The 17,706-nt window shown below is 41.3% G+C and overlaps 1 protein-coding gene across 2 annotated transcripts in view; it reads left to right on the forward strand.

The window, feature by feature from the left end:
• Positions 1-368: 368 nt before the first annotated feature.
• Positions 369-17,706, forward strand: part of LOC124047864 (leucine-rich repeat transmembrane neuronal protein 4-like) — a 77,050-nt gene continuing 59,712 nt past the window's right edge. For both annotated transcript variants that reach the window (XR_006841136.1, XM_046368188.1), the window contains exon 1: positions 369-929. Coding sequence is in view for 1 of the 2 variants with exons in the window: in XM_046368188.1 (XP_046224144.1) it covers positions 926-929 (4 nt within the window). In the remaining variant the exon portion in view is untranslated. The remainder of the gene's footprint in view (positions 930-17,706) is intronic.

Genomic DNA, 17,706 nt, shown 5'->3' on the forward strand with positions numbered 1-17,706 from the left:
CCGATTTTCTCCCGGTATCCCTCGTTATAAAGCGAGTTCCTTCCTGTGTACAGTAGCCCTCAGTATTCCTCAATGTTAGCACAACATTTGTGAATTTAATATAATAATTTACCTTCCGAATCGAGTGCGTAGGCGATACAGGGTTAGCAGAATAGTGTTGTGGGAACACGATCGAGGTAGAAAGAAAATGGGTGTATTAAACATCAATCTGAGCCCATAAACCGGTAGGGCAGTCATTTTACAGAGCCACCTGCAGACTAAACTGTTGTTTCCATTGCTGCAGCTCTGCCTGACACACACAAGCACACGCATTTACACACGCACGCTCAGGCGCGCGCGCATCACGGGCGCACGCTCGCATCAGACTGCACACTGTAATGACAGCCCGGATTCCTCTGGTCTCCCTCAGAATACGACGCTTCCTCTTGATGTTTGTGGCAAGACAGCTATGAGGGCATCTTGAAAGGGGGTCTTTCTTTTTGCAGCAACATGTAGAGTTTATTTAACTTTTCATCCTGCCTTTAGCGTTTTCGTTATTTGGTGTATTGCTGTTGTGGATAAAACCATAGCACAAAAATATGAGTTTTGTGCGTGGGGTATTTTTTCCTTACGTCAAAAATAGCCTACATTCATCCGTAACTTAAACGCAATTCTGAATATAACTACAAAAGTTAACTAATCGTGGATGTAGTCATGGGGGTAAACTTGAATTTGCGATATCTAAACCATTAACGTTTGGATGAATTGTTTAGCATGAGAGCAGGTGAGTCAGTCTTCGTGTTTGTCTAGTGAGGCGACGCGCGCATTGCCCACGGATAGAACGAAGCCAAGTGTTGGAGAACGGTGGAGAACGGCGCAGTGATCAGCGGTGATCTGTGCTGGGGATTACGCCTCCGAACACTGGGGAAAAGCCAGGCACGCCGATATGGGTGAGTGGATACAGTCTGATTTTTAAACGAGACTACTTTTCATTTTGATAAATGAATAGCCAACTACACACAAAAAATGGTGGGATGTTTGGTTGACCCAACTACTGGGTTGCAGGCGTTGGGTCACTTAGTTGGGTTGCTTTCTTTAAAAAGAGCACGGTTGGGTTGTTGATGTTGGGTTATAGTGATATGACACATCAGGTCAGATCAGAAAGCTGGCAGTGTAGTTTAGTAGGGGCGTGGCTTTCACATAGTTATTTTTAGCCACCCGTGAGAGTAAATGTAAATCCTGTTCATCAGTTTGTTTTATAGGTATCACACGTTAAGGTTGAATGTTGACATTTTTGTATCCAATGAGGCTTACAGAAGTTTGAGTTCTCTTAAACCTCATTGTTGGGATACAACCTTATTATTCATTAAAGGTAGCATACCTTATTATAATATGTCATAAATAATCATAATATTCTCAAGGAATATGGCAAATGCAACAACAACAAAAGTGAACAATTTACATGTGCAGTATCCAAACATATGATGATGAACAGGAATTACATTTACTCTCATGGGTGGCCAATAAGATCGAACTGAAAGCCACGCCCCTAATAAGCCATGGATCCTGGAAATAACCTAATGAGATCATAAAAAAAGACCCAGCTGCTAGGTCCATCCAGCATGCATGTAAAAAATATTGTTCTCTTTGGCACATGGCAAAATGTGTAGAATTGCAGGAAGTTAGGGGGGGGGGCTTGTTTGGACCTTGTGGGGGCACCTCACCAAACTGCGCTATGCCACTGGGTAACAGCACACTGAGTGGTAGGTATCTTGGCCATGTTCTGTTATAATCTCCACCCGGCACAGCCAGAAGAGGACTGGCCGCCCCACATAGTCTGGTTCCTCTCTAGGTTTCTTCCTAGGTTTTGGCCTTTCTAGGGAGTTTTTCCTAGCCACCGTGCTTCTACACCTGCATTGCTTTCTGTTTGGGGTTTTAGGCTGGGTTTCTGTACAGCACTTTGAGATATCAGCTGATGTACGAAGGGCTATATAAATACATTTGATTTGATTTGATTTATGAGATGACTATATCATTATCAACATTTGTAGTATTATGGACAACATATTATGCACCTTATATACCACTGCTTTTAAGACATGAATGTGTTTCTCTTGGTTTTAATTGGAAGGCTATAGGTATGATGCACTTGTTTACAGATCATTGGCTGTTGCTAATAGATGAACTTAATCATGTATTTACTTATATTTACTTATGCATGGGTTATGCACTAGTGCATTATGAACAGTTGTTGAGACGTTCTCATTTTGGAAAACTAGGTTTTTCTAATCGCACCAATGTGCTGCTCTGCTCTGCCCTGCTCTGCATGAGGATTCCACTGGTGAGATGCTGGTATGGTCTCATTAAATTCAACTGAAAATTGAATCGTTTTTTTGCCCTCTGCCCCCTATAGTCATCCAATGTTGACCTAGCTGATGAGCTGTTCCTGCCAGTCTGCAGTGAGGCAGGACCCCGGCAGGTTAAACCCAATTACTGCTTCACATATCGACCTACTGTCAAGTTACCAGGTTGTGAGCTAGCTAGGTAACATGACTGAACAACATTGTTTGTTATCAAAACAATAACAAACGGCCGGGATTAGTTCAAAACGGCCCTCTACATGTTTTGTGAAATTACATCAAATGCGCACGAAGTCACGCAGTAAGAAAGAAAGGTAGCTCTGGTAATATGAGTCATGTTCTTTTTACCGTTTGATCTACAGACAAGCTGTTTTCTTTGATGTAAAGCTGCAAGCATGACTGTCGTGAAGTGGTTTTTCCTCTCTGGCACTACTGGGTGAAAGTAAACTTGCAAAGCCTAGCTGACTGGCTGGTGCTCTTGGTTATTATACCAGGGAAATTATATACAATCAGTGGTGTAAAGTACTTTAAGTAAAATGTTCTTTGGAATATCTGTACTTTACTATTTATATTTTGGCAACATTTACTTCACTGTATTCCTAAAGAAAATATTGTAATTTTTACTCCATACATTTTCCATGACACCCAAAAGTACTTGTTACATTTTGACAGGAAAATGGTCCAATTCACATCAAGAGTACATCCCTGGTCATCCCTACTGCCTCTGATCTGGAGGACTCACCAAACACAAATTATTTGTTTGTTCATTATGTCTGTGTTGGAGTGTGCCCGTGGCTATCCATCAATAAAAAAAACAATCAAATTGTGCCATCTGGTTTGCTTAATATAAGGAATTCATTACATTACATTTAAGTCATTTAGCAGACGCTCTTATCCAGAGCGACTTACAAATTGGTGCATTCACCTTATGACATCCAGTGGAACAGCCACTTTACAATAGTGCATCTACATATTTTAAGGGGGGAGGGGGGTGAGAAGGATTACTTTATCCTATCCTAGGTATTCCTTAAAGAGGTGGGGTTTCAGGTGTCTCCGGAAGGTGGTGATTGACTCCGCTGTCCTGGCGTCGTGAGGGAGTTTGTTCCACCATTGGGGAGCCAGAGCAGCGAACAGTTTTGACTGGGCTGAGCGGGAACTGTACTTCCTCAGTGGTAGGGAGGCGAGCAGGCCAGAGGTGGATGAACGCAGTGCCCTTATTTGGGTGTAGGGCCTGATCAGAGCCTGGAGGTACTCTGGAGGAATTCGAAATGGTTTCAACTTTTACTTCTGATACTTAAGTGCATTTTTGCAATTCCATTTACTTTTGATACTTAAGTATATTTTAAACCAAATACTTTTAGACTTTTACTCCAGGATTATTTTACTGGATGACTTTCACTTTTACTTGAGTCATTTTCTATTAAGTTATCTTTACTTTTACTCAAGTATGACAATGTAGTACTTTTCCACCACTGTATACAATGTATCAACTGTGCTCGCTCTGCATGCTGCTCCAATGTATTGAATGTACAGTACATATGTAACAACAGAAGACTCATCATGGTCTGCATCCCCTCTCGCCATCACGCCTAAATTATATTTTAAAATCTGATGAAGGAATAGATGTTTAGGAAGTGTGGACGGAGAGAAGCAGGTGAGTGATGGCTGGAAGGAAATGCGGCTGGCAGATTACACCTGCCACACGTTTGAAAGTGAATTGGATATTGGACCGGAGCATACAAGTGACTAGTTAGTGGCTGTTGCTTAAATTTGTAAATGAAAGTGACTTTATAAACATTTTATAACAGGCGCCAGCAGCTTCTTTAGATCGGTAGGGCATATGATACCACCAAAAATGTGGTAGTATCATATGAAATGGTACTAGGTATCCTAAAATGTTTTATTATGAGGTTTTGGTACCATGATAGTACCGTGGTACTGGTATACTGTGAAAAACAACATGGGAGTACTGTAGGCTAGTGGGTATCCTAGAAATAAGGAGTTAATACTCTTTAACAATGGTGGAATTTGATTCGCCTCATGTGTCAGAGCTTTTTGGTAGAAAGGACAGTTGGACTGAAATCCAACAAATAATCCAACTAATTGATTATATATACAGTTGAAGTTGGAAGTTTACATACACCTTAGCCAAATACATTTAAACTCAGTTTTTCACAATTCCTGACATTTAATCCAACTAAAAGTTCCCTGTCTTAGGTCAGTTATGATCACCACTTTATTTTAAGAATGTGAAATGTCAGAATAATAGTAGAGAATTGTGTATTTCAGCTTTTCTTTCATCAAATTCCCATTGGGTCAGAAGTTACCATGCACTCAATTAGTATTTGGTAGTATTGCCTTTAAATTGTTTAACTTGGGTCAAACGTTTTGGGTAGCCTTCCAAAAGCTTCCCACAATAAGTTGGGTGAATTTTGGCCCATTCCTCCTGACAGAGCTGGTGTAACTGAGTCAGGTTTGTAGGCCTCCTTGCTCGCACACGCTTTTTCAGTTCTGCCCACACATTTTATGTAGGATTGAGGTCAGGGCTTTGTGATGGCCACTCCAATACCTTTTTTGTCCTTAAGCCATTTTGCCACAACTTTGGAAGTATGCTTGGGGTCATTGTCCATTTGGAAGACCCATTTGCGACCAAGCTTTAAATTCCTGACTGATGTCTTGAGATGTAGCTGCAATATATTCACATAATTTTCCTTGCTCATGAAGCCATCTATTTTGTGAAGTGCACCAGTCCCTCCTGCAGCAAAGCACCCCCACAACATTATGCTGCCACCCCCGTGCTTCACGGTTGGGATGGGGTTCTTCAGCTTGCAAGCATTTCCATTTTTACTCCAAACATAACAATGGTCGTTATGGCCAAACAGTTCTATTGTTGTTTCATCAGACCAGAGGACAAAAGTACGATCTTTGTCCCAATGTGCAGTTGCAAACCGTAGTTTGACTTTTCTTATAGCGGTTTTTTGATTTGCACTTTTCACATCTCTAGGAGACAGAACGCGTCTCCTTCCTGAGGGATATGACGGCTGCGTGGTCCCATGGTGTTTATACTTGCGTCCTATTGCTTGCACTGATGGACGTGGTACCTTCAGGTGTTTAAATATTGCCCCCAATGATGAACCAGACTTGTGGAGGTCTAGATCATTGCTGATTTCTTTGCAATTATCCATGATGTCAAGCAAAGAGGCACTGAGTTTGAAGGTAGGCCTTGAAATACATCCACAGGTACACCTCTAATTAACTCAAATGATGTCATTTAGCAGCTTCTAAAGCCATGACATCATTTTCTGGAATTTTCCAAGCTGTTTAATGGCACAGTCAACTTGGTGTATGTAAACTTCTGACCCACTGGAATTGTGATACAGTGAAATAATCTGTCTGTAAACAGTTGTTGTGAAAATGACTTGTGTCATGAACAAAGTAGATGTCCTAACCGACTTGCCAAAACTATAGTTTGTTTCTAAGAAATTTGTGGAGTGGTTGAAAAAACGGGTTTCAATGACTCTAACCTAAGTGTATGTAAACTTCCGACTTCAACTGTAGCTAGTAGCACTGAAAAACTTTCATAAATGTGCTTGGTTTGCATTGTATAAATTCTGAATGTTGCGTAGATATAGGATCCTGAATCATAATGAGATAAATCAGTTCATGAGTTACAGTTGTTTTTGTTTCACCTTTATTTTACCCTTGAGATGAATAATATTTTTCAATTGAGACTATATAAAGCCCCTTCCTTTAAATTTAACTGTGATGGAACAAAGTAAAACAGTTTTACTACCTTCCACTTTAAATCCCATCCCTTACCTAATTAATGTCAGACTTTGAAATGCACAGATCCGTAGATGCAGGCACTGGCATGGTTTTGCCTCTCAAGGGCCTCTTTAGATTTTGTGGGGTGGGACATTAACATTTAAGAACAATTAGCATTTTATTGGTGGCTTTTAGATACAAATGATGACAGATAGGTGATAGGGATCATTGGGGAGCTATAAGATGACATGGTCTAATCACCAGCTTTCTTTGATGTAGAATGGTTTGTCTGTGGCTGTGTCTGTCGGCTGCCATGCTAATTTATTTGTTGCTTGCTCATTGTGCTTGTTAATCGGCCAGACATGAGTGCTTGTAAGACAGAGTAGATCCATGCTAAATCCCCTTTGCCTTGCATGTTTACTAAAACAAGACATGCAAGAACTGCTCTCAGCTTCATCGAGACATGGGATCACATCTGGCTTAATGTAGCCACTTAATCTCCTCCTGGATAAAGATATGTAAAGTTACTTTATTTTATGAAAATATGTAACACTTTTGGTTGGGATTTCAAAGCAACAATGGGGAGGACTGTTTTAGGTCAGTTTAAATGGTTTAGGGTGGCAGGTTGCTTAGCGGTTAACAGTGTTGGGCCAGTAACTGAAAGATCACTCTTTTGAATCCCCGAGCTGGCTAGGTGAAAAATCTGTCGATGTGCCCTTGAGCAAGGCACTTAACCATAATTGCGCCTGTAAGTCGCTCTGTATAAGAGTGTCTACTAAAATGTAAACATGTATTCCTTATTATTTATATTTCAAAAGCGTGGTTGAAAAACGTCAATATGACTAACCAGGCTATCAGAGTTACTTCCATGGTTAGGCCTTATTTACAGGCTGCACCAGAGACAGTTGCTGTCCAGTGTAATGTGGTGCTGAACATCAGAATTCTGTCAGTAGTTTCAATGGTGCTGAATCTCCTATCCCTGCTATTACAGCTTGTTTCCTGTGACAAAGATACCACACACTTAAAGCAAACAGGTATACAGTGCCTTCGCAAAGTCTTCAGACACCTTGACTTTTTCCACATTTTGTTAGGTTAAAGCCATATTCTAAAATTGATTCAATAGATTTTTTCCTTATCAATCTACACACAATACCTCATAGTGACAAAGCAATAGCAGGTTTTTAGATTTATTTGCTAATGTATTATTATATATATTTTTAAATATCAAATTTACGTAAGTATTCAGACCCTTTACTCAGTACTTTGTTCCAGCACCTTTAGCAGCGATTAGAGCCTTGAGTCTGACGTTACAAGCTTGGCACACCTGTATTTGGGGACCCTCTCCCAATCTTCTCTGCAGATCCTCTCAAGCTCTGTCAGGTTGGATGGGGAGTGCTGCTGCACATCTATTTTCAGGTCTCTCCAGAGATTCAAGTCAGGGCTCTGACTGGGCCACACAAGGACGTTCAGAGACTTGTCCCGAAGCCACTCCTGCGCTGTCTTGGTTGTGTGCTTAGGGTCGTTGTCCTGTTGGAAGGTGAACCTTCACCCCAGTCTGAGGTCCTGAGCGAACTGGAGCAGGTTTTTTAAATCAAGGATCTCTCTGTACTTTGCTCCTTTCACCTTTGCCTCAATCCTGACTAGTCTCCCAGTCTCTGCCACTGAAAAATATCCCTGCAGCATGATGCTGCCACCACCATGCTTCTCCATAGGGATGGTGCCACGTTTCCTCCAGATATGACGCTTGACATTCAGGCCAAAGAGTTCAATCTTCCTGACGGGCCGCCCCTAGGTGGTAATGGTAGGCAACAACACATCTGCCACGCTGCGTGGCCAAGTACGACTCCAACACCATCATTAAGTTTGCTGACGACACAACAGTGGTAGGTAGGCCTGATCATCAAAAACTATGAGACAGCCTATAGTGAGGAGTGTGGGGGTGTGCCCGGACAACAACCTCTCCCTCAACCTGATCAAGACAAAGGAGCTGATCATGGACTACAGGAAAAGGAGTGCCGAACACACCCCCATTCACATCGTCAGGGTTGTTGTGGAGCGGGTCCAGAGTTTAAAGTTCCTTGGTTTCCACATCACCAACAAACTATCATGGTCCAAACACACCAAGACCGTCATGAAGAGGGCACGACAACACCTTTTCCCCCTCAGGAGACTGAAAAGATTTGGCCTGGGTCCCCAGATCCTGACCCCAGATCACGGTAAGTTCTGATACTAACAGGCTCAGAGACCATTTCTATTTGAAAAGCCATCAGACAGCAGAACACTTGAACTGGACTGACCACCTGCTCTGATTCGTATACACAACTAATAAAACTTGAAACTTGAACTTTAAAAAAGTTGTTGGCTCAACTGCAAGTCTGTTCATCGATAATAAGCGATGAAATCCTAGAATTATCTACAATCCTTTAATCGGAAGATTATATTTGATAATCAGCACTTAATGCCCATAATTGTGCAGTTTAATCTTGACATTATCTCTTAACGCTTGAGTTATCTATTCTGTATGAAATACTGGAAAATATTGCTTTCCTTATTTAAAATAAATCATTTAGAAAAATAGACCCAAAACTATACCGTTATATAATATGCACAGGAAAACACTAATCAGTTGAGACATAGGAAAAGACAAAGTAAAATGCAAACTAGTCTCCCCCCAAAATGTTCTTGAAGAGAGCACATAAGACAGCTCTTGCTCTTCTCTTGAGCCTTCCCTAATATATTTTTTCTCAAATAATTTAATATGCTTTGTTAATCCATTCCCCAGCCTCCCACTATGATCCCAGGGATGTGTGTGGGTTGGCCTCTCTCCCTCAGTTCTGCATCAGAGACGTACCAAATCTACCTCATTCCAGCCATAGAGATGAACACAGAGTAATTGAGGTTAAGGATGTTTGTCCTCATTTCATTTAAGGCTCTAATTTATGTACTGTAATCCAGGATGAATTTCTCTCACAATTACTGTCTCTCTGATAATGATTAGCAGCAGTATCCTGTTGCCACCAGTAACCAGCTCCTTTATTGTACATCTACAGCTGTTGCTGTGCTATAGCTTTATCTACTCTACCTCTGCCTCCACTTCCACTGCCTTTGCTGCTACACTTCTGCTAGCTCTACCTATAAAATAAGCTTTTATCATAAATCAGTCGATTTTATACTGCGCCCTGCTTCCACTGTGAACTTTACAGCTCTCTCCCATTTCTAAATAAATGTGTGTGAAATAATGGGTTTTAAGTGTGTAAGGCGTACTTCATTTCAATATTGCAATTTCAGTGTGACCAATTAATCTGTGTTGCATGATGGCAGTCCTGCATCGGTAATATGTCACGAACTTCTATGGCTTGAAAGTCTTTTTAATTGTATGTGTCTTAAATCTGAGTGAACACACTCAATATTGCAGTAGATCACGTATAGTGCTACTAAGCCAGAGCTTGGCTCAGCACTAATACATACAGTGCCTACGGAAAGTATTCAGGCACCTTGACTTTTTCCAAATTTTGTTACGTTACAGCCTTATTCTAAAATGTATAAAATTGTTTTTTTTTCCCATCATCAATCGACACACAATACCCAATAATGACAAAGCAAAAAAAGGTTTGTAGATGGGGTGCGTTGTGGCACAGCTATTTTCAGGTCTCTCCAGAGATGTTTGATCATCTTCAAGTCTGGGCTCTGGCTGGGCCGATCCATTTCTGAAGCCACTCCTGCGTTGTCTTGGCTGTTTGCTTAGGGTCGTTGTCCTGTTGGAAGGGGAACCTTCACCCCAGTTTGAGGTCCTGAGCGAACTAGAGCAGGTGTTCATCAAGGATATTTCTGTACTTTGCTCCGTTCATCTTTCCCTCGATCCTGACTAGTCTCCCAGTCCCTGCCACTGAAAAACATCCCCACAGCATGATGCTGACACCACCATGCTTCACCGTAGTGATGGTGCCAGTTTTCCTTCAGATGTGACGATTGGCATTCAGTCCAAAGAGTTCAATCTTGGTTTCATCAGACCAGAGAATCTTGTTTCTTATGGTCTGAGAGTCTTTTGGCAAACTCCAAGCTGGCTGTCATGTACCTCTTACTGAGTGACTTCCGTCTGGCCACTCTTAAATAAAGGCCTGATTGGTGGAGTGCTGCAGAGCAGTTTGTCCTTCTGGAAGGTTCTCCCATCTCCACAGAGGAACTCTAGAGCTCTGTCAAAGGGACAATCAGGTTCTTGGTCACCTCCCCGACCAAGGCCCTTCTCCACAGATTTGCTCAGTTTGGCTGGGCATCCAGCTCTAGGAAGAGTCTTGGTGTTTCCAAACTTTCCATTTAAGAATGATGGAGGCCACTTTGTTCTTGTGGTCCTTCAATGTTGCAGACATTTTTTGGTACCCTTCCCCAGATCTGTGACTCGACACAATCCTGTCTCGGAGCTCTAAGGACAATTCCTTTGACTTCATGGCTTGGTAATTTGCTCTGACATGCACGGTCAACTGTGGGACCTTATATAGACAGGTGTGTGCCTGTCCTGGATCATGTCCAAACAATTGAATTTACCGCAGGTGGACTCCAATCAAGAAATGTATAGAAAATCTCAAGGATGATCAATGGAAACAGGATGCACCTGAGCTCAATTTGAAGTCTCATAGCAAAGGGCCTGAATACCTATGTAAATAAGCTATTTCATATTTTTTGCACATTTATAATAATAAAATAATTAAAAACCTGTGCGTAGATTGCTGAGGAAAATGTTTTATTTAATAAGTTTTAGAATAAGGCTGTAACATAACAAAATGTGGAAAAGTCAAGGGGCCTGTTTCCGAAGGCAATGTACTATAAGCTCTCTGCTCCTGTGTCCAAGGAGACATTATCAATGTTGAAAGAATAAGTCTAGACTATGGATTGTCTTGCATCTATTCCTTATCCACTTGTTGAGTTAGCAAAATGTACTATAAAGGATGTGTTTGATCTTGGCGTTTTACCTTTACAAGGAGAGGTTAATTCCTCCATTTTGTTTGTCTTTGAAGCACCTAACTCCCATATCCCTTGGGAACCCCACCTCTAGTAATTACCTACTATAGAGGAGAGCATGTTTCCATGTAGGCAGCAGCTCAGGGTAGAATAAATAAGATGACGTTGAAGTGTTTTAATGAGCTCAGATATACAATTTGAGTATCTTATTCTTAATTTCAAAGACACATTAGAATAGAACATCTTGAGCCATGTTATCTTGATATTGCACTACTAGCAATGGGGAAAGAAAATATAATGTCCTTATGAATTTCCCCATTGCTAGTAGTGCAATATCCTTATGGATTTCTACTTATTAAGGAAACCTATTACTGAGAGTGATTGAATAGGGAGGGCCCTATGTATTTTGCACATTCCATAGCATACCGTACCTGACCCATGCTCTATGCTGAGGGCTTAGGCTATATGTCATATGTTTTGGTTCTCTGAAGTGCTTCACGGTGCAGCACTCCTGGGGCTGGCCACTCTGCTCACATGGGCACTCTGGGTAATAGCCTTTGCGTCAGCCCACCACAAGAGCACTGTGCATTCAAATGAAATATCAACTTGTCGCTCCGCCAAGGAAGACGACAGCTGACTCTGCCATGGCTGCCAGAATCCAACCCAGGCTTATGAAAGGGCCAGCCTCTTAGACGATTTTAAATGAGTTGCTTTTAAATGAACTAACCTTGGAGGAGCTCGATGCCATCAATGTATTTTAGCAACAGAGAGAAGCGGGTGGAATTTGGATAGATTTTTATCTGCAGTGCAACCCTGAGGTGGTAGCTATGCTTACACCAGAACCTTGTTTCATGCCTTCGACTTTGTAAAGAAGGTTCTGTGGAATATACTACCAATTATGCAACGGCCTTGAAGTAGAACATTGTTGTTAAAAATGACATTAGAATAAGTTGAGCTGTCAGTGTTCATAATTTTATGATATTTTCCTCTCAATGATGATGTTTGTAGCAGAATTAGAGCATTGGGAGGCACATGCTCAATTTGTTCATTCTGAAATCAGATTGAAAAGTAACTTTAGTCTATAATTAACATTGGATAGAGAGGGTACCAGATAAAACCTTAGGCTGGGGGTATTTTATGTAATGCTAATGTTAGCTAAGCATTGTAATGAATCTCAAATAAGTTTGTGTGTGTGTGCTCTAGTGTTTGTGTGCTCCTGTGTGTCTGTGTGTGTGCTCGTGTGTGTCTAAGTAATTCTAGTCCTTTGTCATTGCACCTCTCATGTTCTTTTTTAATTCCCCTTGGTATGCCTACAGAGGCAGGCAATGGCATAACAATTTGTTTACTCTATTTATCTCACAGGCTTGTTGATTCATCTCTGTTTAAGTGGTTTCTAGAGAGTATTGTCACCACGTTGGGAAGGGGGACTCCTGGCAGGCCCTATATTATGTCAGATCTATGTGAGGGAGAAAATCAGGTTACGTCTGAACAGTACGCCATGTTTAATGACCAGTAATGGCCACGTCTCTGCCTGGCACTCTTCAAAAGTCCCCGAGGGAGCACAATAAAGACACTTCCACTGGGTGTTATCGCTCCGTGTCCATTCTGAGATCTATGTTGAGCCGATGTGTGCTTATTAGCGTAGCCGACTTGCAAAGTCATCAATGAGCCCGAAGCACGAGAGACTGGTCCGACCCCAGATAATGTTACACCTGGAGAATTTAGCTTGTGGTTTAAATATGTCCAGATGTGTCTCTCTATTGATTTCCCCCTTATAGCATAGGTCTTTATTGAGAGGCATGTGTGCTAATGCAAGCCACCAAATCATCTGTAAGTTATTTCATTTAAGAGAGGGTTCTCTGTAGGCTCATTGAGGGATGTGCTAACTGTTCCAGTGGGATTACCATTTAGGTAAAAGTGATGAGTCTGTAAATTGCAATGGATGATTGGCCGGCTCTGTCGGTGTACTCTTAATAAAGGTGAGGGCGCTGGCTTTGCATACTGTATCACTTTGAGGACCTCAGAGCTTAATTTACACACAGTAGCTTAAATCATAATTTCCAACACAGTTTGAATCATAATTTCATAAACTGGAAGTATTGTAGGCTGGATGATTTTCTCTCACAGAGGTGTTCTTTCTACTAAGCCAGAGACTTATGGGAATTCTCTCCTGTAATGGGTTTAATTTTGGTAACTAATCTTTGAAAGCCAGCCTCAAAATATCAGGGTGATTCTGGGCCCAAATGGGTCACTGATCAATTACAGCTTCGAAATGGATGCTGATCATTTTCTGACCATACTTGTTATGAGTGTGACTTTTAAACTTTTACATGGATTTGTGATCGTTAACGTTTACAATAAAAATCCCAAAACATTTTTTCACAGAAATTAAATCACAGTGCAGTTATCACAAAACTGCCACTAACAGGTCTTAATCATCATCATAAAGGCAAATGTTTTTTTGTTTTTTTTTACAAATACCTAATGCAAAAATACTATAGGCCTAGTAGGAGGAGTAATGAATCTTTCAAATGATCAATTATTCATCATAATTAACAGTTGGAAAAATGGCAGAGAGTAAGACAAGGAAGTCACAGCAGTGAAATCCTCTATGGCAATACTTTGAGAAGTTAAATGAGAAAGTGATGAAATGAGTTGGAATTGAGCTAGTGTGGCAGCAGGCTACAGGTGCAATGTTGAAAGGGAGGCAACGTGAGACCCAAATTGTTGCTGGCAGCAGTGTGATAAGGGACAGAGTGAGAAAATCACAGTGCTGATTGCAGTTGATATGCAGCCATTGTCAATGGTAGAGGATGTCAGCTTCAATACCCTAATGGTATATACAGTTCCTTGCGAAAGTATTCGGCCCCCTTGAACTTTGCGACCTTTTGCCACATTTCAGGCTTCAAACATAAAGATATAAAACTGTATTTTTTTGTGAAGAATCAACAACAAGTGGGACACAATCATGAAGTGGAACGACATTTATTAGATATTTCTGCGCTTTTAACGGACCTCTGAGACTATCACAGTGCAGGTGCATTTATACGGAGACTTGATTACACACAGGTGGATTGTATTTATCATCATTAGTCATTTAGGTCAACATTGGATCATTCAGAGATCCTCACTGAACTTCTGGAGAGAGTTTGCTGCACTGAAAGTAAAGGGGCTGAATAATTTTGCACGCCCCAATTTTTCAGTTTTTGATTTGTTAAAAAAGTTTGAAATATCCAATAAATGTCGTTCCACTTCATGATTGTGTCCCACTTGTTGTTGATTCTTCACAAAAAAATACAGTTTTACATCTTTATGTTTGAAGCCTGAAATGAGGCAAAAGTTCGCAAAGTTCAAGGGGGCCGAATACTTTCGCAAGGCACTGTAGACTGCAAGATACCATGTAAAAACAACGTCATGGCCTGGCTGGAGAAATTGTACAATGATTGCTCTGCAAACACCATACGAGCTCTCAAACACCATACGTGGCATTAACAACAGATGGTTGGACGTCTATAAACACATTGTCATACATCACTGCAACAAGCCATAACCTTGATGAGAAGTGGGACTGAAGTCCCATGTACTGACAACTGATAACGTGGAGGAGAGGCACACAACAGAGAACCTAAAACGGCATTAATTATATTGTTGCTGAGTAGGTCGGGTGCAGCAGTAAGGTGAGCGCCGTCTGGTAGGTAGCCTGGACTGCGGTAGATTTGAACTGCATCGCCCCCTAGCGGGCATACGCAGGACTATATCTGAATTGTGAATTCACATCATTTTATGATGCTAGTTGAAATGGTAAGGCTTTTTGTTTTTACATTTGTCACAACCCTAATACTTGTTTGTCAGAGTTTAAACATGTTTTACATGGATGAATGGCAACTGAAATCCAGAAGCATAGGACTGTGAGATGAAACATACAACAAGGCCAGAGTTTAGTTAGTGGGTGTGGCAATGGGCACGGTCAGCCCGTCGACGAGGCAGGATTTGAGAGAGAATTTTTGAGATCCCCATTTTGGCGGTGTAGACAATGTTATTTTTTATATTTTTGCCAATGTTCCGAAATGTTCTACATTTCTCCATGGATCTGAGATACATTTTTGATGTTTTAAAACTAATTTCCTGGAATTCTACACATTTTGCCATCGAGCTGAGAGAAAATGTTGCAGTTTTATTCAAGCTAATTTCCTGCGATTCTATCCCTTTTGCCATGGCGAATGCTCTGTTATTTTGCTCAAACGTAATAACATACTTCTAAATTTGTAATTATCTCTAACTGTCTAGCTTTTATTTGAGTGATTGTTAGTTCTCAAAGATTATATATATTTTTTTATATTTAGGTCCTGTAGTCGTTTAAGTTTACACTAAAAGTTTTTCCGTCCCGAAAATGTATTTTTAAAGTATGTATACACTGAACAAAAATAGAAATGCAACATGAGCTGACATAAAAATTTTGTGCACAAATTTGTATACATCCCTGTTAGTGAGCATTTCTCCTTTGCCAAGGTAATCCATTTGACCTGTGGCAAATCAAGAAACTGATTAAACAACATTATCATTACACAGGTGCACCTTGTGCTGGGGACAAGAAAAGGTCACTCTAAAATGTGAAGTTTTGTCACACCACACAATGCCAGAGATGCCTCAAGTTTTGAGGGGGCATGCAAGTGTCATATTAACTGTGTGAATGTCCACCAGAGCTGTTGCCAGACAATTTAATGTTAATTTCTCTACCATAAGCCGCATCCAACATCATTTTAGAGAATTTGGCATTACGTCCAACCGGCCTCACAACCGCAGACCACGATTACCCACGCCAGCCCAGGACCTTCAGGTCTGGCTCCTTCAACTGCGGCATCGTCTGAGACCAGCCACCCGGATAAAACTGTGGGTTTGCACAACCAAAGAATTTCTGCACAAACTGTCAGAAACCTTCTCAGGGAAGCTCATCCTCACTAGGGTCTTGACTTGACTGCAATTCGGCATTGTGACTGACTTCAGTGGGCAAACATGGTGGCAGTGGGGTTATGGTATGGGCAGAGTAAGCCACAGACAATAAACACAATTGTATTTTACCAAGGGCAATTTGAATGAACAGAAATACCATGATGAGATACTCAGGCCCGTTGTTGTGCCATTCATCCGCTCCCATCACCTCATGTTTCAGCATGATAATGCACAGCCCCATGCCGCAAGGATATGTACAGTCGTGGCCAAAAGTTTTGAGAGTGACACAAATATTATTTTCCACAACATTTGCTGCTTCAGTGTCTTTAGACATTTTTGTCAGATGTTACTATGGAATACTGAAGTATAATTAAAGGCATTTCATATGTGTCAAAGGCTTTTATTGACAATTACATGAAGTTGATGCAAATAGTCAATATTTGCAGTGTTAACCCTTCTTTTTCAAGACCTCTGCAATCCGCCCTGGCATGCTGTCAGTTACCTTCTGGGCCACATCCTGACTGATGGCAAACCATTCTTGCATAATCAATGCTTGGAGTTTGTCCACCCGCCTCTTGAAGATTGAACACAAGTTCTCAATGGGATTAAGGTCTGGGGAGTTTCCTGGCCATGGACCCAAAATAATGATGTTTTATTCCCCGAGTCACTTAGTTATCACTTTTGCCTTATGGCAAGGTGCTCCATGATGCTGGAAAAGTCATTGTTCGTCACCAAACTGTTCCTGAATGGTTGGGAGAAGTTGCTCTGGGAGTATGTATTGGTACCATTCTTTATTCATGGCTGTGTTCTTAGGCAAAATTGTGAGTGAGCCCACTCCTTTGGCTGAGAAGCAACCCCACACATGAATGATCTCAGGATGCTTTACTGTTGGCATGACACAGGACTGATGGTAGCGCTCACCTTGTCTTCTCCGGTGTAGTATCCTTAATTGCTTCTTAGAGTTATGAGACTTAAGTACGGTTTAGTATTTCATTGTAACATATAATTACATTCTCCAATGCACGTTAAATTCGTGGCAAAAAAATCCAGCGCAGTTCTCCATAGTTATCCTCATCGCCAAATATGTAGTATCCTCAAAGGCTTCTTAGAGTTATGACTCATGAGACTTAAGTACGGTTTAGTATTTCATTGTAACTTAGAATTACATTCTCCAATGCACCTGGCTTTTAAGCTACCTGAAGCGTTCTTAATCATAGTTATATAGGCAGACATAGGAAATAACTATGGTTAGCGGGAAGCTAACCCCTGTCTTGAGTCAATACTGCCATCTATTGGTAAACATAAATATACCAGGTAACTACATCCGGACAAGCTTTATATGCATGCCCCAAACAATCGGAAAGGGGATTCATCAGAGAAAAGGACTTTACCCCAGTCCTCAGCAGTCCAATCCCTGTACCTTTTGCAGAATATCAGTCTGTCCCTGATGTTTTTCCTGGAGAGAAGTGGCTTCTTTGCTGCCCTTCTTGACACCAGGCCATCCTCCAAAGTCTTCTCCTCACTGTGCGTGCAGATGCACTCACACCTGCCTGTTGCCATTCCTGAGCAGGCTCTGTACTGGTGGTGCCCCGATCCCACAGCTGAATCAACTTTAGGAGACGTCCTGGCGCTTGCTGGACTTTCTTGGGTGCCCTGAAGCCTTCTTCACAACAATCGAACCGCTCTCCTTGAAGTT

Source organism: Oncorhynchus gorbuscha, linkage group LG11, assembly GCF_021184085.1.
Source record: "Oncorhynchus gorbuscha isolate QuinsamMale2020 ecotype Even-year linkage group LG11, OgorEven_v1.0, whole genome shotgun sequence".
NCBI lineage: Eukaryota > Metazoa > Chordata > Actinopteri > Salmoniformes > Salmonidae > Oncorhynchus > Oncorhynchus gorbuscha.